A 26,877-nucleotide genomic window follows, 5' to 3' on the forward strand; every position below is an offset into this window, starting at 1 on the left:
GAGGGGTACAACTCCACACAATTCCCACCGCCCAATCTCCATATCCCACCCCCTCCCCCGATAGCTTTCCCATTCTCTATCCCTCTGGGAGCATGGACCCAGGGTCATTGAGGGTTGCAGAAGGTAGAAGGTCTGGCTTCTGTAATTGCTTCCTCGCTGAACATGGGCGTTGACTGGTCGGTCCATACTCCCAGTCTGCCTCTCTCTTTCCCTAGTAGGATGGGTCTCTGGGGAAGCTGAGCTCCAGGACACATTGGTGGTGTCTTCAATCCAGGGAAGTCTGGCCGGCATCCTGATGACACCTGGAACCTGGTGACTGAAAAGAGAGTTAACATACAAAGCCAAACAAATTGTTGAGCAATCATGGACCCAAAGCTTGGAAAAGTGGAGAGGAAGTATTAGGGAGGTACTCACTGCAAACTCTAGTATACTTCTGCTTTCTTACTTTGGTGCCATACTCCAAACTCAGTCATTTTCTGATTTGCGTTTCTACTTCTTTTTTTTTTTTTTTTACATGCATAACGTTCCCCAGATTCCCATTTAGCAATACAACCCCCACTATTTCATTCATCATTTTTCATGGACCTGTATTCTCCCCACCCACCCACCCACCCCAGAGTCTTTTACTTTGGTGTAATACTCCAATTCCATTTCAGGTTCGACTTGTGTTTTCTTTTCTAATCTTGTTTTTCAACTTCGGCCTGAGAGTGAGATCATCCCATATTCATCCTTCTGTTTCTGACTTATTTCACTCAACATGATTTTTTCAAGGTCCATCCAAGATCGGCTGAAAACGGTGAAGTCACCATTTTTTACAGCTGAGTAGTATTCCATTGTGTATATACACCACAACTTGCTCAGCCACTCATCTGTTGTTGGACACCTGGGTTGCTTCCAGGTTTTGGCTATTACAAATTGTGCTGCCAAGAACATATGTGTACACAGATCTTTTTGGATGGATGTGTTGGGTTCCTTAGGATATATCCCCAGGAGGGGAATTGCAGGGTCATAGGGTAGGTCCATTTCTAGCCTTCTGAGAGTTCTCCAGACTGTTCTCCACAGAGGTTGGACCAATTGACATTCCCACCAGCAGTGCAGGAGGGTTCCTTTGACCCCACATCCTCTCCAGCATTTGCTGCTGTTACCTTTTCTGATGTGTGACATTCTCACAGGAGTGAAGTGATATCTCATTGTTGTCTTGATTTGCATTTCTCTGACAATCAGAGACTCGGAGCATTTTTTCATGTGTTTCTCGGCCTTTTGGATCTCTTCTGTGGTGAATATTCTGTCCAATTCCTCCCCCCATTTTTGGATGGGGTTATTTGTTGTCTTGTTGTTGAGTCTGGTAAGCTCTTTATATATGTTGGTTATTAAACTCTTATCTGATGTATGGCATGTAAAGATCTTCTCCCATTCTGTGAGGGGTCTCTTGATTTGGGCAGTGGTTTCTTTTGCTGTGAAGAAGCTTTTTAATTTGATGTAGTCCCATAGGTTTATACTTGCCTTAGTCTTCCTTGTAATTGGATTCGTTTCATTGAAAATGTCTTTAAAATTTATGCGGAAAAAAGTTCTTCCAATATTTTCCTCTAAGTATCTGATAGTTTCTGGTCTAACATCCAAGTCCTTGATCCACTTGGAATTTACTTTTGTATTTGGTGAAATACAGTGATTCAGCTTCATTCTTCTGCATGTTTCAACCCATTGTTTCCAACACCATTTGTTGAAGAGACTCTGCTTTCCCCATGTAATAGTCTGGGCCCCTTTGTCAAAGATTAGATGTCCATAGGTGTGGGGCCTCATTTCTGGGCTCTCAATTCTATTCCACTGGTCAGTGTGTCTGTTCATGTTCCAGTACCAAGCAGTTTTGATGACAATGGCCCTATAATATAGTTTGAGATCTGGCAGTGTGATGCCTCCAGTTCTGTTCTTTTTTCTCAAGATTGTTTTGGCAATTCTAGGTCTTTTCTGGTTCCAGATAAACATTTGTAGCATTTGTTCTATTCTCCTAAAAAATGTACTTGGGATCTTGATGGGGATAGCATTAAATTTGTAGATGGCTCTGGGTAATATATTCATTTTGATGATGTTAGTTCTTCCAACCCATGAGCATGGAATATCTTTCCACTTCTTTGTGTCTTTTTCAATTTCTTTGAGTAGTGACTCATAATTTTCAGTATACAAGTCTTTCACTTCTTTGGTTAGGTTTATTCCTAGATATTTTATTGTTTTTGTTGCTATAGAAAAAGGAACTGATTTCTGGATTTCAATTTCTTCTAACTTAGTGTTTGCATAGAGGAATGCCACTGACTTTTGAATGTTAATTTTATAGCCTGACACATTACTGTATTGCCTGATGATTTCCAAAAGCTTCTTGCTAGATTCCTTAGGTTTTTCCATGTATACTATCATGTCATCTGCAAATAAGGAGAGTTTGACTTCTTCTCTTCCAATCTGTATGCCTTTAATTCCTTGCTCCTGCCTGATTGCTATGGCAAGAACTTCCAGCACTATGTTGAATAGTAATGGTGATAGTGGGCAGCCCTGTCTAGTACCTGATCTGAGGGGAAATGCTTCCAGTTTTTCACCATTGAGTATGATGTTGGCTGTAGGTTTGCTATATATAGACTCCACTATCTTCAGGAATTTTCCATCTATTCCTATTTTTTGTAGTGTTTTGATCATAAAGGGATGTTGTATTTTGTCAAAGGCTTTCTCTGCATCTATTGATATGACCATGTGGTTTTTGGTCTTGCTTTTGTTGATGTGGTGGATCACGTTGATTGATTTACGTATATTAAACCAACCTTGCATGCCTGGGATAAACCCCACTTGGTCATGATGAACAATCTTTTTGATATACTGCTGTATCCGGTTGGCTAGAATTTTGTTCAATATTTTCGCATCTATGTTCATCAGAGATATTGGTCTGTAGTTTTCTTTTTTGGTTGTGTCCCTGTCTGCTTTTGGTATCAGGGTGATGTTGGCTTCATAGAAGCTGGCAGGGAGTATTCCAGTGTCTTCAATCTTCTGGAAGACTTTTAAAAGTAGAGGTATTAGTTCTTCTTTGAAAGTTTTGTAGAATTCATTTGTAAAACCTTCTGGTCCAGGACTTTTATTTTTGGGGAGATTTTTGATAACTGTTTCAATTTCATTAGCTGTGATGGGCCTGTTCATATTATCCACTTCCTCTTTACTTAGTTTTGGAAGTTGGTAGGTATCTAGGAAATCATTCATTTCTTCCAGGTTCTCTAACTTGGTGGCATATAGTTGTTCATAGAAGCCTCGCATGATATGTTGAATTTCTGCAGTGTCTGTTGTGATATCTCCTCTTTCATTTACTATCCGATTTATTTGGGTCTTCTCCCTTTTTTGTTTTGTGAGTCTGGCTAAAGGTTTGTCGATTTTGTTTACTCTTTCGAAGAACCAACATTTACTTTCATTGATCTTTTGTATGGTTTTCCTATTCTCAATGTTATTTATTTCTGCCCTAACTTTAGTAATTTCTGTCCTTCTGGTTGCTTTAGGGTTCCTTTGTTGTTCTTCTTCTAGGTCTTTAAGATGTGCAATCAGGCTGTTTATTTGTGCCTTTTCTTGTTTCCTAATGTGTGCTTGTATAGCTATGAACTTCCCTCTTAGGACTGCTTTAGCTGTGTCCCAAATATTTTGATAGCTTGTGTCTTCATTTTCATTGAACTCTCGAAACATTTTGATTTCTTCTTTGATTTCCTCTTTGACCCAGAAGTTGTTAAGAAGTGTACTGTTGAGCTTCCACATTTTGGCACTGTTACTAATCTTTTGTTGATTGTTAAGTGTTAGTTTAATTCCACTGTGGTCTGAGAAGATGCTTGGGATGATTTCAGTGCTCTTGAATAGGCTGATACTGTCTTTGTGGCCTAACATATGGTCTATCCTTGAGAATGATCCATGTGGATTTGAGTAAAATGTGTATTCAAGTTTCTTGGGATGAATGACTCTGAAAATGTCCAATAGTTCTAGTTTATCTCTTCATTTAGCTCCCTTATGTCTTTACTGATTTTCTTCCTGGATGATCTGTCAAATTGAGATAGTGGGGTGTTGAAGTCCCCTACTATGATTGTGTTACTGTTAATATATTGCTGTAGCTCTTTCAGTAGAAGTTTGATGTATTTAGATGGCTTCTCATTGGGTGCATAGATATTAATAATTGTTAAGTCCTCTTGATTGACTGATCCTCTGAGCATTAAGTAGTGTCCATTCCTATCTTTTTTAATCTTATGTATTTTAAAGTCTATCATGTCAGATATGAGAATAGCTGTTCCTGCCCTTTTTTGTGGGCCATTGGCTTGAATGATAGTTTTCCATCCTTTCACTTTAAGTCTGTGTTTGTCTTGTTGCGTTAGGTGAGTTTCCTGTAGACAACATATTGTTGGGTTGTGTTTTCTGATCCATCTTCCTACTCTGTGTCTTTTAATAGGTGAATTCAGGCCATTCACATTTATTGATATCAAAGATTGAAGATATTTTAACGCCATTCTTGTAGAGTTTTAGAGTGTTTTGATATATGTTCTATTTGTGGTGGTCTGGTTGTTTATAGGAAACCTTTCAGAACTTCTTTCAAGGCAGGCTTGGTGATGGTTGCTTCCTTCAACTGTTGCTTGTCTGAGAAGGTTTTGATGCTTCCCTCTAGTCTGAATGACAATCTAGCAGGATATAGTATTCTTGGCTGAAAGCCTTTCTCATTGAGCACTCGATAGATATCTTGCCATTCTCTTCTGGCCTGTAGTGTTTGTATGGAGAAGTCTGCTGCTAATCTTATGGGTTTTCCTTTGTAGGTGACTCTTTCTTTTTCTCTTGCAGCCTTGAGGATCCTTTCTTTATCCTTATTCCTTTCCAATCTAAGTATGACATGTCTTGGTGTCTTTAGGTCTGGGTTAATTCTGTTTGGGACCCTCTGGGCTTCTTGAATCTTTATGTCTTTGGTGTTGTCTAGACTAGAGAAATTTTCAGCTATTATGGCCTGGAGAACGCTTTCTTCCTCCCCTTCTCTTTCTTCCTCTGGTAAGCCAATAATGCGTATATTGTTTCTTTTGAAGTCATCCCATAGGACTCTGTTGTTGTTTTCAGCATCTCTTAATCTCTTTTTGAGATCTCTTACTTCTTCTTTAGTTGTCTCTAATTCATCCTCAATCTTGCTAATTCTGTCTTCAGCCTCATTGATTCTATTCTCTCTGCCCTCTACTGCTTTCTCGAGTTCATCTATTTTGTTGCCCTGCTCTGATACTGTTTTAGCTTGTTCAGCTAGTTGCCTTCTTAGCTCAGCAATTTCAGCTTTCAGCTCTCTAATAATCATGAGATTATTAGAATTTTCTTCCATATTCTCATTTGTTGTTCCTGCAGTTCTGATTACAATTTTTTCAAATTCTTTACTCACTCCTGTTATTATTTCCTTAGCTAATGTTTGGATGTTGAACTCGTTGTTTTGTGCTTCGCCCTCTGGAGGACTTTTAGCTGGACTCTTGTCCTGGTTCGAGTCTCCATTATTTTTTCTTGTTGTTTTAACCATTTTATATAAGTTAACAGTTTTTTCAATCCCTGAGTTGGAGTTCAGTGGTGTAAAAGCCTTTTTTTTTTCCCCCTGTAGGCTATGGGAGCCTGAGGGCTTTTAAACTATCAATAGGCTTCTTGGCTTAATCAGTGACTCCTGACCAAGAGATAAAGCAGGGTGTGGCAGAGATAATCCAGTGGTTATGCAAAGAGACTTTCACAGCCCTTCAGCTATGCCACCGAGGTATAGGTCTTCTCCTGAGTTTCCCGGTTAGATCTCTGTGCCCTGGTGTCCCTCCCTGTTGCTGCTCCAGATTCTGAGGGTAGTAGCAATGGAGACTCAGAGTTGTACTTGGTGAGTCTCTGGGGAGTCCTTTCCTCCCTTCAGCTGTCCCCTTGTTGGTGGAGCAGACTGGAGGTGGTGTCTCCACTGACAAACTGTTGAACTGTTAGCAGTCACTTAATCTCTCCTTAGGCCCCTCTCTCCTCTCTATCACCAGCCACGCGTGTTAGTACTCACGGGTGATTTACTGGGTTCCTGTGGTCATTATAGTCCTGTCTTGTTTTCGGTCCGGGTGGTCTCCTTTGGTATTCCTAGTTGATCCGGGAGAGGAGAGGAGAGGAGAGAAAGCGATCTGCTGCTCGTAGCTCCGCCTCCGGAAGTCCCTGGTTTGTATTTCTATTCAATAAATTGACTTGAACACAGTTCACTTTTTAAAAATTTCATTTATTTATTTATTATTGGATAGCAACAGAAAGAAATTGAGGGGGGATAGAGATGGAGAGGGACAGAGAGACAACTGCAGCCCTGCTTCACCCCTTGTGAAGCTTTTCCCCTGCAAGTGGGGACCAGGGGCTTGAACCCTGGTACTTGTGCACTGTAGTGTAAGCGCTTAACCAGGTGCACCATCACCTGGCCCCCACACAGTTCACTTCTACTAGAAACTGCTCTATGTGTCTTTCACGTACTGATATTTTTTTTTTTTTGGTTTAAGTAAGAAAAGTATTAATTGGCCCTTATATTCCATACCAAAATATATATGACATATCGACTTTCTCATAAGTACTTCTTTGTGTTATTACGTTTTGGGACAGTGATTCTTCCCTTCATAGAAAAACAAGAGCTGGGCCAGGCGGTAGTGCACCCTGCTTAAGCACACACGTTACAGTTTGCAAGGATCCAGGTTCAAGCCCCTGGTCCCCAAGTGTAGGGGGAAAACTTCACAAGTGGTGAATCAGGGCTACAGGTCTCCCCCTCCCCCCCAATGGTCTACCTGTCTTCCCCATCTCTCTCAATTTGTCTCTATCCAGTAACATATTAAAATTTTTAAAAAGGGCGGAGGGTAGATAGCATAATGATTATGCAAACAGACTTTCATGCCTGAGGCTCCAGAGTCTCAGGTTCAATCTCCGGCACCACCATAAGCCATAGCTGAACAGTGCTCTGGTTTAAAATAAATAAATAAATAACAAAACTGTATTAAAAATTAAAAAATAAAGAAAAACAAGAGCCTATAAGTATGAAGCACTTTTTAATAGAAATACCAGTAACCCTGCTTAACCCTGCTTGGTGATAGCAAGGTTGAGTTCTCTTGAATGCCTGATCCCTTTTCTCCTGGGAAGCCTTAAAATAACACTTTGGCAGCCACTTATATATCTTATGTGGTATCAGGAACTCTTCCCTTTTCCTTTTTCCAGAGCAGGTTGCAGCGTGTCCTACTCAAGTTGCTATTTCTAGATAATATCCCGACACCATGTCTCAGAACTAGCTCTGGTTTACGTTTGTCGGTAAATTAATGCGTACGTCACGCAATGGATTCTGGGAGATGTAGTCTCCGTACGTGAGCTTTATAGGCTGGTTAAGCACACAGGACTCCATTTCCCACAATGCGCAGCTAGCTTCCGTAATCTCTGTCTGGGTAAACGAAAGGTGGCCGCCATCTTGCGTACGGAGTTGCGGCTACTTGTGGTCCTCCGGGTTGGACTTTTCGTTTCCCCCAGCAAACAACTTTAGGACTGTGTCTCCTCGCTTCCTTTATTTTCTCAGAAGGTTTCTTGTCTTTCTGAAGAAGGTTTTATTGAGAGGCAGAGGTCAATGCAGAATTGTAGAGTAAGGTGAGTAAACACCTTGTATTAAGTGGTCTTAGGGGTAATGGTGATGTTTTTGGGGTTTCTGCTTCTGTTAGTGACTCGGGCTCTCCCAGGGTGTTGGGTTGGACCCCTTGGATCAGCCGTAAATTCAGAAGCCTGGAAGAGCCTTTGCACCTCGGGGACCTCCGGGCGCTTAGAACCTGAAGGCGGCCGGGTTGGTACCGAGAAGCCAGGGGACGCGCGTTTACCTGCCGGCCGCCTAGCGCTCTGGGGGCGCGCGGGGGGGGGGGGGCGTCCAGCGCGCTTCGCTCACGTGACCTACTTGCGGCTCTTGGGGACTTGGCTTTGAGGAGGAAAGGAAGCGAGAGGCAGAGAGGTGGGGAGGGGAGAGCGCCACAGCTTCCGGAAGGACCCCGTTCCTGCCAGTCTCCTCCTCCAGTCCCTGTGCAGCGGCCCCACCTTCCTGGACTGGGAGTTAGCAGAATGACGAAGTATTGAGTCAAGGAGGCTTTGGGTTGTTGGACCCTTTCTTTCAGAAATCTCAAGGGAAGCAGACTTTCTGTTTTCCCCTTGAGATAGACCAGCCCTCTGGGAAAGATGACTTTGGTTTTGGAAGTTGCTGGGCTGCTTTCCTCAACATAGTAGAACGTGTGCAAGTGAGTTTTTATATGTGTGCGCAGTGCTAATAGAGGAGCCACTTTTGAACTACTCGCAGCAGTTGGGCTCCAAAAGACTGGGGTTTCAGTTATTTTTTTTGTTTGTTTGTAGCCCTCCAGGGTTATTGCTGGGGCTCAGTGCCAACGCTGCGAATCCACTGCTCCATTTTTGGGAAGCCATTTTTCCCATTTTTGTTGCCCTTGTTATTGTTGCTATTGCTGCTGCTGTTGGATAGGACAGAGAGAAATGGACAGAGGAAGGGAAGACAGAGAGGGGGAGAGAAAGATAGACACCTGCTTCACCGCTTGTGAAGCGACCCCCCTGCAGGTAGGGAGCCCGGGGGCTCGAACCAGGATCCTTACTCCGGTCCTTGCGCTTCGTGCCATGTGCGCTTAACCTGCTGCGCTACCGCCCAGCCCCCGGTTTCAGTTCATTTTAAGGTTTCATTGCAAAGGAGATGTATTTGTCAGAGTCATTTAATCCTAAGGACATGGTGTATATATAATTTAGATTAAAGGTGAGATAGGTCCTTTTGAGCACAGCTCACTCCTGACTCATAATGAATGATCTGGGAATTGAACCTGGGACCTCAGAGCCTCAGGCATAAGTCTTTTGCATAGCCGTGATAGTATCTCCCCTGATATTTTGGCTTTTAAGTATTAGCTTTTAACTTTATCGTAATTTATTTGTTCCTCAGATGCCGTATGGTGAAATTGAAGCTAAATCCGTGGGACGTGGAAAAGAACTAACAGGTGAACAGTGTTATAAAAAATTGAAGTCAAGTCAAGAGGATTCTGTTTTACCCCATCATAGTTGTAAAGATTTCCACAGATTCCAGGAGAAATCTGAAAATGGCTCAGTCCCCGTTAGCATCCACAATGTCAAAAGACAGAGTTATCCTCAAGAAGATAAAACCAAAACAACAGGCTTGCCCAGATCTACCCCTTTCAAAATGCCTGACAAAAGACCAGGTACTACCAGGTCACAAGATTCACAAGAGGCAAGTCTTCCATTGGTGTCCACAGACGATGAGATATATAGTACAAGCAAAGCATTTATAGGACCCATTTACAAACCTCCCGAGAAAAAGAAATGTAATGAAAAGAGAAATCAAGCAGACACTATCAGTGGGACAGATGGCAATGGAAGACGAGAACAAAAGCAGAAGTTTAAAAAAGCAGTGATTGATAGTGAATTATTCCAGTTTTACAAAGAAATTGAGGAGCTTGAAAATGAAAAAGGTGATTCCGAAGAAAATTGTAAGGATGCTGAACCCTCTCAGGATCAACTTATTCCATGTTATCAAGACAATAATAATGATCTGTTAAAATCTGAAGAAAAAAGAGATCTTAGTAATTCTCTTCAGCCACACTGTGGTTATCAACAGTATGTGGGTAATGAGCCATGCAAATATCCTTGTAATGGACAAGCAATACCTACATTTTGTGATGCTTCATTAGCTTTCAGACCTGAGTGGCCACCAGTACCTTCTTTTATTGTACCCCACGGCCCTCCACTTTCCAATTTTAACCATCATTTAAATATTCAAAGATTCAGTGCTCCACCACATGCACCACCAAATATTTTCCATGCTCAAGATAACTGTCAGATGCAAAATGGATATTATGTAAATAACTGTCATGTTAGCACCAATTGTTTGACTTTTGATCAGAACAAACAATATATAGACTGTAGGGAAAATCCCAGTAGTAGAAATGACTACAGCTTGCAGGATGGGTATGTGAGTAGTTTCTGTGAAACTAGTGAAGGATGCTGGAAAGACCCTTATGTGGACAAATATAGTCCGGACAGATGTATGACTCAACAGTTTCAAGAGGAAAAGTTAAATAAACTGCAGAAGCTACTTATTCTTTTAAGAGGCTTACCTGGTTCTGGGAAAACAACGTTATCTCGGTAAGTAAAGAGACCTGAATGACTACTTGGTTAATTTGTTGCTTACAAATCATAAATGATAGCAGTAGTCAGTGATACATGCTTTCATGTTTTTCGTAGATTTTTAATTTGTTATACTTGAAAATGGCATCTGGTAGTGTTACTATGTAAAGGTGTTTTCTGACAGAAGGGAGAATTGGCATATATATTTATCACAAAGGTTCTGTTTAGGGCTTTAAAAATAGACCATGTGCAATTACGCTGGTGATGGAAACAACTGCTATGTTGTTTTCTGTGCTGGTCTTCCCTTTTGGATTCTGCTACAAGATGAGCAGTGCTCTGGTTAAAAAAGATGCTTCTTTCCAAGAAAGCAGAAGATGATGATGATTTGGAAGTCACTCTTTTCCACTTACATTTTTTGGAATTATTGTGAGAAACAAAAAATGCAAAAAGATTTTCAAGCTTGAGGGGTCCAAAGTGCCAGGTTGAATCCATCTGACCACCATGAACAAAGTTGAGCAGTGCTGTGGAAGAAAGGAAGAGAGAAAGAAAGAAAGATGCACCACCCGATGATTCAGGATTCACATACTGTGACCACAGTGAATCTAAGATCACCATTTTCTTGTAATGAAAACTCTTCAGATTTATTCTTTCAGCAACTTTTTAAATTTTTTATATATTTACTTATTCTCGGATAAAGACGGGGAGAAGTTGAGAGGGGATGAAGAGAGAGAGAGGGAAGAGAAAGGTACCAGAAGCACTGCTTAACAACTTGTGAAGCTCTCCAGCTGTAGATGGGCTTGAACATGTGCTTGAACCTGGGTCCCTGTGTATTGTAACAGGCGCACTCAACCAGGTGTGCCACCATCTGCTCCCTTCTTTTAGCAACTTTCAAATGTAAAATACAACTTTTTTTTTTAAAGAATTTATTTTAATTTTTATTTTATTTATTTATTCCCTTTTGTTGCCCTTGTTGTTTTATTGTTGTAGTTATTATTGTTGTTGTCGATGTTGGATAGGACAGAGAGAAATGAAGAGAGGAGGGGAAGACAGAGGGGAGGAGAGAAAGACAGACACCTGCAGACCTGCTTCACCGCTTGTGAAGCGACTCCCCTGCAGGTGGGGAGCGGGGGTTAGAACCGGGATCCTTATGCCGGTCCTTGCGCTTTGCGCCACCTGCGCTTAACCTGCTGCGCTACAGCCCGACTCCCCTTTTTTTTTTTTTTTTTTTTTTTAAGATTTTACTTATTTATGAGAAAGATAGGAGGAGAGAGAAAGAACCAGATATCACTCTGGCACATGTGCTGCCGGAGATCAAACTCAGGACCTCATGCTTGAGTGTCCAAAGCTTTACCACTGCGCCACCTCCCGGACCACACAATACAATGTTTTAACTACAGTTACTATGCTATACACGAAATTCTCACAATATTTTGTAACAAGTTATATCTTTGGTGACTAGGAAGATAGCACCAGTGGTAGCATACCAGACTTTCATGCCTAAGACTCAGAGGTTCCAGGTTCAATTCCTGACACTACCAGAAGCCAGAGTAGGCAGTGATGTGTTTTTTTTAAAAAAAATGATTAAAAAACCTTTTAGGGAGTCGGGCGGTAGCGCAGTAAGTTAAGCGCGGGTGGCGCAAAGTGCAAGGACTGGCGTAAGGATCCTGGTTTGAGCCCCTGGCCCCCCACCTGCAGGGGAGTCGTTTCACAGGCGGTGAAGCAGGTCTACAGGTGTCTTTCTCTCCCCCTCTCTGTCTTCCCCTCCTCTCTCCATTTCTCTCTGTCCTATCCGACAATAACCACATCAATAACAACAATAATAACTACAACAATAAAAGACAACAAGGGCAACAAAAGGGAAAATAAATAAATAAACACCAAAAAAATCCTTTTAAGATTTTTTTACCTTTTGACCACATCACCGCATTTTACCCACCCCTATTATCACACTGTTTTCTACCAATATATCTATGAGCTTGGCTTATGTTACTCTTTTGTTGTTTTTACATATAAGTGAGGTTATATAATGTTTGCCTTAATCTGCCATTTAAATTTAGCATAACCTGTCTTGTTGCCAATAGCAAGACTTTCTTTTCATAACTGAATAATGTTTCTCTCTGTATAAATACAATGTCTATACCACATTTTTTTGTCCAGTAATTTTTAGTACTGACTATAGTTATGAGTTGATAAAGGAGGTCTTTTAATAATTATTTAGTTCCAGTGTTATTTTGTTTGCAATATACTTTCAGGTAAATTACCAGCAATTTGTTGAATAACATTTTTTCTGTGACACATTGGTAGTTATAGACTTTATAAAAAACACCTTTCTGACTTCTTTTAACAACAGGATTCTGCTTGGTCAGAGTCGTGATGGCATTGTGTTCAGCACTGATGATTATTTTCGCCATCAAGATGGGTACAGGTATAACGTTGATCAACTTGGTGATGCCCATGACTGGAACCAGAACAGAGGTTTGTTTTAGATCAAGTCTCCTGAATACAGGATTTCATTAAAAGGGCTTGGGAGATAACATAGTGGTTATGCAAAAGACTTTCATGCCCGATGTGCCATTGTACTAGGCTCAGCCCCCAGTGCTCTGGTAAAAAAATCAATAAAGTTAATTTGACTAAGGGTCAGAAGACTGGGATTTTACTCTGAGTGTAGACTTCCATTAGCTGAATGACCTTGGCAACCTATATCTTTGAAACCCATTTTTAAAAGCTGTTACAAGCAGTAATCATCATATTTGCCTTTCCTGAATAAAACTGAAAATAAAATTTAGATATTTTAAAATTGTACAGTGTGTACCCTACTGGGTGAGGTATCTTCTGCCCACCAACTTTATTTATTTATTTATTGGGTAGAGACAGAGAAATTGAGCAAGAAAGACACCTGTAGCCCTGCTTCACCACTAATGGGACTTCCCCTGCAGGTGGGTCTGGGGACTTGAACCTGGGTTCTTGCATGTGGCATTATGCCTGCTCTGGCCTGCTCCATCTCCGACTTGATTTTAATTAATTTATTAATGAGAGAGGGAGACAGAGCCCAGAGCGTCACTCTGGCATATGTGAGATGGGGAATGAACTCGTGACTCCATGCTTATAGCTTCAGTGCTCTAGCCATTGTGCCTTTCTCAGGTCACCAACTTTTTAATTTAAATTTCTTTTATCATCTTTGTTTATTAGATAGAGACAGCCAGAAATTGAGAGGGAAGAGGGAGATGGAGAGAGACAGAGATACCTGCAGCCCTGCTTCACCACTTGTGAAGCTTTTCCCCCATGCAGGTGGGGACCGGGGACTCGATCCAGGGTTCTTGCACTTTATAACGTGCACTCAACCAGATGCACCACCACCTGGCCCTGACTTTTTAATAAAAAATTTGATCACTGGTTATGACTAAGGATGAGCAGTGGGAGTTTATAGCATCTTGGTATCCTGTTTTTGACAAGCTCTAAATTTCTTTTGGTATTTAGAGACATTTTCCAAATATGTATTTTACTGTAGTCATTGCTACTTAACTTAGCCTCATGTGTTGCCCCTACCCTAGCCTTCTGTATAAATGTTTTCAGTTTATACAACCTAGTGACTAGGCAGGACAACTTCCATATCGTTGGCATTTTGCCTCAGCCTTTTTACTTTTATGATGGACTTTTAATTACTTTTTCTATCTGGTTACACAAAGGTACAGAGTCACTCTTAGTGGTTCATTGTGACAATGATTCCCAGCTCTTGGGGAAATAGATGGTGAAGGGAATAGAAGGTTTTGGTTTAGAAAGATTCCTTTTTATCTCAACTTTGAATTTAATAATCACAACTCTGGGAGCTGGGTGGTAGCACAGCGGGTTAAGAACAGGTGGTGCAAAGCACAAGGACCAGCGTAAGGATCCCGGTTCGACCCTCTGGCTCCCCACCTGCAGAGGAGTCGCTTCACAGGCGGTGAAGCAGGTCTGCAGGTGTCTGTCTTTCCCCTCTCTGTCTTCCCCTCCTCTCTCCATTTCTCTCTGTCCTTTCCAACAACAACATCAATAACAGCAACAATAACTACAACAATAAAACAACAAGGGCAACAAAAGGGAATAAATAAAATATAAAAAAATAATTAAAAAAAAAAGAATTACAACTCTTAACAGTTAGCCACAGTCAGATGATGATTCTCCCTAGAGAGCGCATAGGCGCCTGGTCAGGGGGTTGCCCTGTACTATCTCTGCTGCTGCTGCTTCTTTCTTCTTTCTTCTCTCTCCTTCTTCCCAAAGCACTGCTCAGCTCAGGTTTATGGTGGTGTGGGAGATTGAAGAGCCTCAGGCATGAGAGTCTCTTTGCATAACCATTATGCTATCTATTCCCTAGAGTATCTGCTCCCCTCTCTCTCACTCTTTCTCATCCCCTCTCCCTCCCTGTCTCTCACACTTTATCTAAAAATAAAAAGAGCCTGCTGGCATTGCAAGGCAACAAGTCCCAGCAAGACCCATGACAGCAAAAGTAAATACATAGCCACTAAGTCATTGAGTCTGGTATTTAGTTACTAGCATATAAAATTTTTCTTGTAATGATAACTCCACAGCACTGCTTTTTTTTTTTTTTTTTTAATGAAGGCTTTCTTATTTCAAAAGATAATATCTTTTGGAGAAAATATAGATATATTTAGTCAAAATTAAGATCAGACTTACTGTGTTCCAGGAGGTAGTGCCATGGATAAAGTGTTGGACTTGCAAGCATGAGGTCTTGAATTTGATTCCTGGTAATACGTATACCAGAGTAATGTCTGATTCTTTCTCCTCCTATCCCTCTCATTAATTAAAAAAATAAAATAAAAATCAGACTTACTTATTGTCTTGTTACTGGAAATAGAGGGGCGGGCTGTTTGTGACTCTTTTTTTTAATTTTTATTTATTTATTTTCCCTTTTGTTGCCCTTGTTGTTTAACATTGTTGTGGTTATTAATGTCGTTGTTGTTGGATAGGACAGGGAGAAATGGAGAGAGGAGGGGAAGACAGAGAGGGGGAGAGAAAGACACCTACAGACCTGCTTCACCGCTTGTGAAGTGATTCCCCACTTGTGAAGCGATTCCCCACTTGTGAAGCGATTCCCCTGCAGGTGGGGAGCCAGGGGCTTGAACTGGGATCCTTATGCAGGATTTGCAATTTGCACCACGTGCGCTTGACGCGCTGCGCCACCACCCGACTCCCCTGTTTGTGACTCTTAAAGTAAATCTGGAGGACTCCACACTCCCAGTGGCTAGGACCTCCTGTGGAAAGTTGGTGACTGCCTCCCCATCCCTGCAGGGAAAAAAAATACATACACACGCACACACATTCAGATGTAACTTGTTTCTGTATTTTCTGTATATAGAAGTTACCTGTAGGTCAGGGGAGATGGCCTCATGTCTGAGGCTCTGAGGTTTAACCCCTGCACCACCATAACCCAGAGCTGAGCATTGCTCTGGTTTAAAAAAAAAAAAAAAAAGGAAAGTTACCACTAGATTGAAATTTTATTTTATTTGTTTATTAATTTTATTTTTGAGAGAGATGCAGAGAGAGAGAGAGAAAAACACTGGAGCACTGCTCAGCTCAGGCTTATGGTGGTGTGGGGGATTGAACCTGGGACTTAGGAGCCTCAGTCATGAGAGTCTGTTTGCATAACCATTATGCTGTCTCCCCCGCCCAGATTGAAAATTTATTATCTGTAAATTCATCAAAATGTCCCTTTTAGGTAGTTTTTCAGTATCCATATCAAAGTATACATGATTTTGGCTTATTGACTTATATTAACTAATATTATTGTTATGTATTGGCTGAAGATACTGCAGTTTTGTTTTTTAAGCAAAAGATAAAAAGATTTCTTAATAAGGAAGTGTTTAAATTTTGTTCCTATGTCTATTTTTAACTTAATAGTTCTGGTTGTTGCTTTTATTATTATTATTTTTAATCTGCTATTTCAGCAAAACAAGCCATCAATCAGGGGAGGTCTCCAGTTATTATAGACAACACTAATACACAAGCTTGGGAGATGAAACCATATGTGGAAATGGTAAATATGAGATATGACAGTTTTTTGTTTATATTTTACTTTTTGTATTCTGAAATTTGGACTATTTTGCTATTTGTCATTAAAACATTTGTCCTTATTCTAAAGAGGTATGTTAATTTGCTTAGTTTAAATGTAAAAAAATTGAGACGTGCTTATTAAGGAAAATGTTACTTACCTTTGTCTGAACTTGACAGTAGTCACTGGGATCTGTTTAGCTAAGTGGTCTTGACATTTTTATAAGCATAAATAAAGTATAATTTTATTTGAAAAATAGCTTTTCTTAGTTGGGAAAATCTAGAAATATTATTATCTAAGTGAAATTTGTATCAACCTTTTTACTTTACAAAGTATTCTCTGGGTTTTGTTTTCTTTTCCTTTGTGTAGGCCATAGGAAAAGGATACAGAGTAGAGTTTCATGAGCCTGAAACTTGGTGGAAATTTGTTCCTGAGGAATTAGAAAAGTAAGGCACTCAAATTTATATTGAATCCTTGTGTATTTTTTTTTTCTTTGTTTTCTCCTTTACATGGTCAGTTTCTTCACTATCTTTCTGCTTGTCATATCTCTGCTACTTGTGATTAGGGGGGAATTGCTACTTTATAGTAAAGGAAGCTGGACTGAAATCAAGGATTTTGAGGAGTCTTGCCTTGTTACATTTTACTAAACTCTAAGTGTAATTGTTATTTTTTCTTATGTGGCTTCCTACATTGTTTCACAGTCTGTTGAATGCTGATAAAGATCCAGTAAACCTTGAATCAAAAAAGAGGACTTTTGCTCTGCTTTTAGCTCCTTCGCTTCCCTGCTCTCCAACTTCATCTCTTTTCCACTTTAGGTCCTATAACCTATAAACCTGGTGCTTTCATTTAAAAAACAAAAATTTTTTATTAGTGATTTAATAATGGTTTACATGATTATAAGATTACAGGGGTATAGTTCCTTACTACCCAGTGCTGTCTCTATCCAATAAATAAATTAAAAGGTAATTAAGGGGCCAAGCAGCGGCGCACTTGGTTAAGCACTCACATTATAGTGCACAAGGATCCAGGTTCAAGCCCTTGGTCCCCATCTAGGGGGAAAGCTTTATGAGTGGTGAAGCAGTGCTGCAGGTGTCTCTCTTGTCTCTCCCTCTCTATCTCCCCTTCCCCGTCTCAATTTCTCTCAGTCTCTATCCAATAATAAATTAAATTAAATAAATATCTATTAAAATATAATTTTAAATTTTAAATAAAGATTATTAAAAATAATAATAACTGCAGCAAACCAGGACTAGTAGCTAAGAAAAATCTCCATAATAAATAGTTGTGAACAAATCATGCTGAAAAGTAAGTCTAGATTTTTCTGATATATAGTAATCATCAAAATACTGCATTCCTAGAGCATTTTAAGATTCAGAACTTGTGCTGAAGGGTTGTAGTTTGTATTATTTTCAGCCTAACCCTCCCATTTGTGTTTAACTTTACTCATGTCATCCCTGGTTTTTCCTGACTTCTTTCTTAACTTTTACTCCCTCACTCTCTTGGTAATAATTTAGAGATTATATAATTCGCATAATTTATACTTTGCCTATAGAAATGTAGTTTGTTGGTTTTCAATATTCACAAAGTTATGCAGTCATCACCTTTTAATTACTTATTTACTTTTGCCAGTGCTTCACTGCTCTGGGCCAAACTTTTCTACATAAAGAGAGACAGGGAGAGAAAGAAAGAAAGACACTACGGGGCCAAAACTGGCTTGGATGTGTCAAGGCCTGGGCAAAAACCTGGGTCTCACACCTGCCAGAGCAGGTGCACTATCCAGGAAAGCTATTTTGTTGGCCTCAACTCTCTTATTTTATTAGTGATTTAATAATGATCTACAAGATTGTAGGATAAGAGGGGTACAATTCCATACAATTCCCACCACCAGATTGTCATATCCCATCCTATCCATTGGAAGCTTCCCTATTCTTTATCCCTCTGGGAGTATGGACCAAGGATCATTATAGGGTTCAGAAGGCAGGAGGTCTGGCATCTGTAACTGCTTCCCTGCTGGACATGGGAGTTGACAGGTCAATCCATACCCCCAGCCTGTTGCTATCTATCTTTCCCTAGTCGGGTAGAGCTCTGGGGAGAAGGGGTTCTAGGACACATTGGTGGGGTTGTCTGCCCAGGGAAGTCGGGTTGGCTTCATGGTAGCATCTGCAATTTGGTGGCTGAAAAGCACTAAGATATAAAGTAGAACAAATTGTTTAATAATCAGGAACCTAAAGGTAAGAATGGAACAGGTGAAATTTGGGGTCTTCATGTTGGAAGAAGCCAGGCAGTCTGTTTTAGGTATATTCTAAGGGCCCCATGACTTTATTTAAATTTTTTCTTGGGCCTGAGAACACACATGCAAGTAGGCTAAGAATATTGTCTGGGGGGAGTCAGGCGGTAACACAACAGGTTAAGCACAGGTGGCGCAAAGCACAAGGACCGGCATAAAGATCCCAGTTCGAGCCCCCGGCTCCCCACCTATAGGGGAGTTGCTTCACAGGTGGTGAAGCAGGTCTGCAGGTATCTATCTTTCTCTCCCCCTCTCTGTCTTCCCCTCCTCTGTCCTATCTAACAACAACAATAATAACTACAACAATAAAACAACAAGGGCAACAAAAGGGACTAAATAAATATTTTTAAAAAAGAATATTGTCTGGGAAGATGGTGTCAAAGTTGAGGATAGGACTAAATAGCTGGATCAGGGTAGAGAGAAGCTCCCAAATATGGGAAAAGTATGTAAATACCATTAACTACAAACCCCATCAATCTAACCAAGGGCCCATGTCTATTCATATACAGCACAGCAGCCTGTGTAGCCTCTGCATCCCTGTCAGTCAGAGTTCACAGTCTATGGTCAGAGCTAGGAACGTTCTAGGCTGCACTCATTTCAGGACCAGTCTTCCTCGAGTGGCAGAGTATGGTGAGCCAGCCTCCCTTTGGAGAGTCAGGCAGTCCCCACCACTGTTCTGCATTGAGGGCAAGGTTCTGTAGAAGCCCACAAGAGGGTTTGTGATGTTCCTGATGGAGATGACCAGTGATGGTAGAGAGAGGGATCTGCTAGAGGTCTAGGCCCATCATATATACATATGATTGCCTCTCTTTTTAGAACCAGTATTTTCTTCCACTCCAGTTTGATCTCTTCTAGTTTAAAACTTATACTATGTATGATGTCCATCTGGTTTAATTCCTCTTCCCTTTCTTTTCACTCTTTTCTTTATCTTTCTGATTTGCATGCTTTGTATTCATACATCAAAAGGTTAAATTGATATTTATTAATATTTATCATTGCTTGCTTGCTTAGCTCTGTGTATATATAATACCTCAAGTAGAAGTGACAGGAAATTGAAAACTAAAAATACTGAGTTATCAAAAGATAACTGAGTTAGTAAAAATGCAAAGTTGGGCTTTCTTTACATTTGAGGGACTGCTGGAATTTACTATAATTGTTTATTTTATGTAATATGTATTTTTATGTAATCTTATATATAATATGTATTTATTTTATATAATACATTCATTTTAACAGATTAAGCATTACCTGACTTTTTTGGTAAATGGAGAATTTATCAATTTTGACATTTTGTAAATCTAATAATCATTTTAGCAATTCTCAGCATTATATCTTTGTCTTCTCTTTTTGATTTTTTCATCTTGACTGTAAATCAGGAGTTTAGAAAATAATTTTTTTTTCTGGGAAAAAATTAGATGTAAGATATGTTCTTGTTTGCCTATTTTTGTATTTTATTTATTCATTTACTAGATAGATACAGAGAAAGATTGAGAGGGAAGGGGGATATGGAGAGAGAAGAGTAGGGGCGAGGGAAAGAGGGAGACCTGCAGCCCTGCTTCATTGTTCTTAAAGCTTCTCCCCAGCCAGTGGGGACTGAGGACTTGAATCCAGGTTCTTGCACATTATAATGTGCTCTCAGTGGGGTGCACCACCACTGGACCCAGGTTCCTGTGTGTTTTTCCATGTACAACTCAAATTATGAACTTTATGGGGCTGGGGAGATAAAAATTTTTGAGGTTGAGGGAAATTGTAAAATATACTTTGAGACCCATGAGTAGTTTTTATTTTAATGTATTTTATTTTTATTTATTTTTAATATTTATTTATTCCCTTTTGTTGCCCTTGTTTTATTGTTGTTGATGTCGTCGTTGTTGGGTAGGACAGAGAAGAATGGAGAGAGGAGGGGAAGACAGAGAAGGGGAGAGAAAGATAGACACTTGCAGACCTGCTTTACCACTTGTGAAGTGACTCCCCTGCAGGTGGAGAGCCGGGAGGCTCAAACTGGGATCCTTATGCCCATCCTTGCACTTTGCGCCACCTGTGTTTAACCCGCTGTGCTACCTCCCGACTCCCTGTTTTTATTTTTTGTCATTGCCAAGGCTTCCCTGCCCTGGGCCAACTCTTTCAACTCAAGAGAGGTAGAGAGGGAAACACACCACTGCACTCAAGTTTTCATGTTTTTTTTTTTTTAATTTAAATTATTTCTTTATTGGGGAATTAATGTTTTACATTCAACAGTAAATACAGTAGTTTGTACATGCATAACATTCCCCAGTTTCCCATTTAACAATACAACCCCCACTATGTCATTTATCATCCTTCATGGACCTGTATTCTCCCCACCCACCCACTCCAGAGTCTTTTACTTGGGTGCAATATGCCAATTCCAGTTCAGGTTCTACTTGTGTTTTCTTTTCTGATCTTGTTTTTCAACTTCTGCTTGAGAGTGAGATCATCCCATATTCATCCTTCTGTTTCTGACTTATTTCACTCGACATGATTTTTTTCAAGGTCCAAGTTTTCGTGTTTCATAGTACTCCCACTTGGTGTGCTGGAGGCTCAGCCTGAGTCTGTGCATGGTGAGCTAGCTTGCCTGCTCCCAAGAATATTTATTTATTTATTTATTTATTTATTTATTTATTTATTTATTCCCTTTTGTTGCCATTGTTGTAGTTGTTGTTGATGTTGTTATTGGATAGGACCAAGAGAAATGGAGAGAGGAGGGGAAGACAGAGGGGAGAGAGAAAGACACCTGCAGACCTGCTTCGGCTCTTGTGAAGCGACTCCGTGGCAGGTGCGGAGCTAGGGGCTCAGACTGGGATTCTTTTGTCGGTCCTTGGGCTTTGCGCCATGTGCACTTAACTTGCTGCGCTACCGCCCAACTCCCAGGAATTATTTTTAAACAGTTTTTGCTATCATAGATTCACTGAAAAATACATAAAATGTAAATATACTTAATACATTTTTTTCCACAAGGTTTCTTACTGAGGCTACATGCCTGCACAGTTCCTCCGTTCCCAGCTGACTTTGTTTGCTTTTTAAGATAAAGGGTGAGAAACAGCAAATTGCTATACTGCTTCTCCTCTTATGAAACTTCCCTTGTGCGGGTGCCTCAGTATGGTAGCTGGGCACTCAGACTTGGGTCCTTGCTCGTGGTAACGTTTGTCTTCTGTGCTTTACTGGGCAAGTTATCTCCTGGCCCTCAATAATCTTCTTTTATTATTTATTTATTACCAGAGCACTGCTCAGCTCTGGCTTATGGTGGTGCAGGGGGTTGAACCTGGGACTTTGGAGCCTCAGGCATGAGAGTCTCTTTGCATAACCATTATGCTATCTACCCCTCCCCTATTTATTTATCTTTACCAGAGCACTGCTCAACTCTGGTTTATGGTGGTGCAAGAAATTGAAGCTGGGGTTTTGGAACCTCAGGCATGAGAGGTTTTTTTGTTCTTTTTTTTTTTTTTCACTATGCTATCTACCCCACCCTAAATCATACTTTTTATCATAATTCTGTAGTGTCTCAGGAGATGGTGCAGTGAAAGTGATGTTTGACTCCAGCATGAGGTCCTGAGTTTGATCCCAGACATCACATATGCTAGAGTGATGTCTAATGCATATGCACTCATTTTCTTTTTTGTTGTTAATAAATAAAACATTTTTTAAAAATAATAAAATTTTGCACTGATAATACATTTATTATTGTTATTATTTACTATTATTGCCTCCAAAGCTGGGGCTCACTGGCGACACTATGAATTCACTGCTCCTGGTAGCTACTTTTTCCATTTTATTGGGTAGAACAGAGAGAAGTTGAGAGGAGAGGGGAAAATAAAGAGAGAGAAAGACACCTGCAGACCTGCTTTACTACTTATGAAGTGTCTCCCCTGCAGGTTAGGGAATGGGGGATCCTTGGATCCTTGGGCTTAGTATTGTGTCCTTAGCCGGTTGTACCACCACCTCACCCCCTTGATAATACATTTTAAATGTGCAATAAACAATATCTTAAAATAACTTTTAAAAAGTGAAAAGAATCTTTTTTTAATTTAAAGAAACTTTTTTATATTTATTTTCCCTTTTGTTGCCCTTGTTTTTTTATTATTATTATTGTTATTGATGTCGTTAGATAGGACAGAGAGAAATGGAGAAAGGAGAGGAAGACAGAGAGGGGGAGAGAAAGACACAACACCTGCAGACCTGCTTTACTGCCTGTGAAGCAACTCCCCTGCAGGTGGGGAGCCAGGGGCTCGAACTGGGATCCTTACACCGGACCTTGGGCTTCACGCCATGTGCGCTTAACCCGCTACGCTACCAGCCGACTTCCGAAAAGGATCTTTTTTTAAAAAATATATTTGTATGGGGTGAGGGGATTAGAATACTGCTCATCTCCCTTTTGGTGGTTCTGGGTATTAAACCTGGGACTTAGGATTCAGGCATATTAAAACTTATTATTATTATTATAAATTACATTTCTATTTATTGCTGCCAGGATTATTGCTGGGGCTTGGTGCCAATACTACAAATTCAAAAACACTGCTCCTGGTGGCCAATTTTCCTTTTTAATTTTTATTAGATAGGATGGAGAGAAATTGAGGGAGGATGGGGGTGAGGGGAGACAGAGAGAGACCTGCATACCTGCTTCATGGAGCAGACCCCTCCAGGTAGGGAGTTGGGGCTTGAACCCTGGTCCCTGAGCTTGGTAATATGTGCACTTGACTGGATGTGCCACCATCCAGCCCCCTGTTGATTTAAGTCCTAGAAAACTACATAATTCTTCAACAACTCTTGCAACAGTGTTTTATAATCTTTCTAATTTATCACTTAACAAGAAGGGACATTAACTGAATAGTCAGGTCAGTGTGGAAAAGGTATAACCAGTTAACAGTTCACTGTGATGTATGTAGCTTTTTAAAAATATTAAGGGACAGATGGATAGCTTGCCCAGTTGCACACAAACTTTACCATGTGTGAGGACATAGATTTCAGTTCCCAGCACCACACAGGAGCACCATGATGACATCAGAAAAGTTCTATGAATGGTGGAGCAGAGCTATGGTGTCTCTCTCTCTCTCCACCCCCTCTGTCCCCCCATATATATGTGTGTGTGTATGTAAATGTATGCATACATACGTATAGAATTTCTTTTTTCTTTTTTTTTAAATGTACGAGTGTTTTCTTTTCTTTTTTTTCCCCTCCAGGGTCATTGCTGGGCTCGGTGCCTGCACCATGAATCCACCGCTCCTGGAGGCCACCCTTTCCCAAACCCTTTTGTTGCCCTTGTTGTTGTAGCCTCATTATGGTCATTATTATTGCCATTGTTGATGTTCGTTGTTGGATAGGACAGAGAGAAATGGAGAGAGGAGGGGAAGACAGAGAGGGGGAGAGAAAGATAGACACCTGCAGACCTGCTTCACCGCCTGTGAAGCGACGCCCCTGCAGATGGGGAGCCGGGGTTCGAACCGGGATCCTTATGCCAGTCCCTGCGCTTTGCGCCACCTGCGCTTAACCCACTGCGCCACCGCCCAACCCTCAGTTTTTTTTTTTTTTAATCAAAAAGGCCAAATGAGAGAAGCAAGCACTGGGCCCTGCTGTTGCCAATAAATAAATACACTAATAACTTTGAGAAAACTGGGCCCTGCTGTTGCCAATAAATAAATACACTAGTAACTTTGAGAAAACCACCATAAATGTCTGTTCATAAATTACAGGGAAATGAGACATGTTTGTATATCCCAGTGCTACTTGGCTAATAAAATTTAGAACATGTATACTATTGTTCTTAAAACAATTATATAGTAAACATTCCTTTCTAAAAAAATCAAAATCCTTTTCTTTTTGGTAGGAGGAATAAACACGGTGTGTCACGAAAGAAGATTGCTCAGATGTTGGATCGTTATGAATATCAAATGTCCATCTCTATTGTAATGAATTCTGTGGAACCACCACACAAAAGCACACAAAGGCCTCTTCCTTCACAAGGGAGAGAGAGGTGGGAAGACTCTCTAGGGTCACATAATCAAGTGTGTGTTACACAGAATTATTAAGTTGTCTATTTTCAGCAAACATTGTGTTACTTGTCCTTCAGAAAAGAGATGAGTGGGCCTGTCGTGAAGTTTAAATAGTTTCAAGTAAAAAGACTAGTTGCTTCACAAAGAATGTTCCCAGAGAGTTGTTTAAATTCTAAACTGTAAATAAAAATTATATGAAATTGTATTTTAAATATTTTTATAATCTTTTGTTGGAATACCTTTGGTTATTATGAAAATACCCAAGTAAAGTGAGTAGAAGCTAAAATGTTTTTTATAATTGTATTTTATACTAATTTTATCTATTTTGTAGTTAACATTGAACAATTTTTATAGTTCATGCCTAAATCTAATTTTTAATAGCACTTGAGTATTTTTCCTTGACTACCTTAAATATACAAGAAATACTGATTTGTTACAAGCACCTTATGTAATTCTCTTTATTTATTATACAGGTAAAATTATGTTTCAGCAATTTCAGTTGTGTGACAAAAATATTTCTAAGCTGTACTTAGCATAACACTTAGTTATACCAAAATTCACCAGTAGGTATGTCAACCACCTGGGGGAACTTTCATCATAATATGCATATATGCATAATATATATATTCATCATATGCAATGTTTACATATTAATCACCCTTCTCAAGCTTCACTATAACCCTTTTTCCCCTCAATTTTGAAATGAATGAATGAATAAATAAATACAGTGAATACAGAATAATCAGGAAGGTCTTCTCAGGCTGTTCTGATAATGTCTCACTTAAGAAAGTTTAATTTTAATATAAAAGATATTTTGAGTAGTCACTCTGCATGAATCTTAAGATGTGCCCTGTAGGATATTTATCATGTTTTTAATTTTACATAGAACCAACTCAAGAGATTTCCTTATTAGACTGTGGTCCTTTTCCTACAATTTTAACACTGAGATTCATTTCAGAGGTCTTTAATTTATCCTGGGCTTTGCTTTGCCTTGCTTTTTTACCAGGAGTGGAGGGGAGTGGGAGCCTAGCAAATGATGTTGTTTAATAGAATCATTATGCTCAAGGTTTTGCAATGGTAACATTTCAAAACCAGTAAGCTTTTTTCCTAGAACAGTTCAGCCTAAATCCCGTAATCTGTCTTTATATGTTTAAAAATGTTCTGTTCTTGGGTGGGGGAGGCAGCACAATGGTTATGCAAAAGGACTCATGTCTGAGGCTCTGAGATCCTAGGTTCAGTCTCCTACTTCACCATAAAGCAGAGCTAAGAATGCTTTGGTATTTAATAATAATAATACAAAATTACATTAAATATTTTCTTCTTAACTTCACTTTAAATATTCTCATTGTTTTAATACTTTTTGAGTAATACCAAGCTCCAAAAACGAAATACAATTATCTTTATTACGTTGCATGTGGTAAGATAAGAACATGATTTCTTTTTTTTTTTATTATTTATTTTTCCCTTTTGTTGCCCTGTTTTTTATTGTTGTTGTAGTTATTGTTTTTATTGATGTCGTTGTTGTTAGATAGGACAGAGAGAAATGGAGAGAGGAGGGGCAGACAGAAGAGGAAAGATAAATACCTGCAGACCTGCTTCACCACCTGTGAAGTGACTCCCCTGCAGGTGGGGAGCTGGGGGCTCGAACTGGGATCCTTAACCTGTCCCTGCACTTTGCGCCACATGCGCTTAATTTGCTGCGCCTACCGCCTGACTCCCAAGAACATGATTTTTAACAGGGGTGGATAGCATAATGGTTATGCAACGAGACTTATAAGTGAGGTTCCAAAGTCCCAAATTCATTCCCCTACACTACTATAAACCAGAGTTAAACTGTGCTCTGATAAAACAAACAAAAAACCCACCATGGCTTCTATTTATTCATACTATTCAATGCTGTTTACATTTGAATGGATACTACCTTTTTTATCTTGTTGTGCATGTATATATGTATGTCTGATGCAACTGTTCATTTTTGCTAAATACAATGTTGTAGGAATATGCTAATTCTTGTGTAAATGTATATACATACATATCTCTCACCCACAATTTCATATATCCTTGTAATTTATTCTGTAAATTAACAAATTTTCAAAGTCGTAAAGAATTTCTTTTTGGACTGAAGTTGTTAAATACATTGTATATTTTTAACATTCTGAAAGACTTGTACTTTTTTAAAGACAAAATTAAATTAATTCTCCAATAACTCTAGCCAGTTTTGATTTTTGAATAATAATAGCAAAATTTACAAATGTAGAGGACTAGGTGGTGGTCAAATGCACACACACATTACAGTGCAAGGGGGCCCAGGTTCAAGGCCCTGGCCCCTAACCGCAGTGTGGAAGTTTCACGAGTTGTGAAACAGTATTGCA

General features: G+C 39.9%; 1 protein-coding gene and 1 long non-coding RNA gene across 5 annotated transcripts; one reads left to right on the plus strand and one right to left on the minus strand.

Moving 5' to 3' along the window:
- The first annotated feature begins 7,326 nt into the window (after positions 1-7,326).
- Positions 7,327-26,711, plus strand: N4BP2L2 (NEDD4 binding protein 2 like 2). Of its 4 annotated transcripts, XM_007520286.3 has the most exons (6): positions 7,332-7,638; positions 8,969-10,185; positions 12,518-12,642; positions 16,110-16,198; positions 16,583-16,659; positions 24,340-26,711. In XM_007520286.3, the coding sequence occupies exons 2-6, from the start codon at positions 8,969-8,971 to the stop codon at positions 24,539-24,541; spliced, it is 1,710 nt and encodes a 569-aa protein (XP_007520348.1). In that variant the 5' UTR covers positions 7,332-7,638; the 3' UTR covers positions 24,542-26,711. The 4 variants fall into 4 exon arrangements, with proteins under 4 accessions (XP_016042414.1, XP_060047635.1, XP_007520348.1 ...); XM_060191652.1 differs by lacking the exon at positions 16,583-16,659 and having other exon boundaries at positions 7,328-7,638; positions 24,340-24,475; XM_016186928.2 differs by lacking the exons at positions 16,110-16,198; positions 16,583-16,659 and having other exon boundaries at positions 7,327-7,638; positions 24,340-24,561.
- LOC132538643 (uncharacterized) lies at positions 10,261-12,610 on the minus strand. The gene is made up of 2 exons (XR_009550003.1): positions 12,492-12,610; positions 10,261-10,688 (listed from the first exon to the last, which is right to left on the minus strand). It is a non-coding gene; the product is annotated as an uncharacterized LOC132538643 (long non-coding RNA).
- Positions 26,712-26,877: the final 166 nt, after the last annotated feature.

Source organism: Erinaceus europaeus, chromosome 5 (assembly GCF_950295315.1).
Source record: "Erinaceus europaeus chromosome 5, mEriEur2.1, whole genome shotgun sequence".
In the NCBI taxonomy this organism is placed as follows: Eukaryota; Metazoa; Chordata; class Mammalia; order Eulipotyphla; family Erinaceidae; genus Erinaceus; species Erinaceus europaeus.

What these genes read in the sequence shown, in the direction of transcription:
- N4BP2L2 (XM_007520286.3), top strand. Translation starts at nt 8,969, where the DNA reads ATGCCGTATGGTGAAATTGAAGCTAAATCCGTGGGACGTGGAAAAGAA. An exon ending in GGGAAAACAACGTTATCTCG is followed by an intron (nt 10,186 to 12,517) that starts GTAAGTAAAGAG and finishes TTTTAACAACAG; the next exon opens with GATTCTGCTTGGTCAGAGTC. An exon ending in TGAAACCATATGTGGAAATG is followed by an intron (nt 16,199 to 16,582) that starts GTAAATATGAGA and finishes TCCTTTGTGTAG; the next exon opens with GCCATAGGAAAAGGATACAG.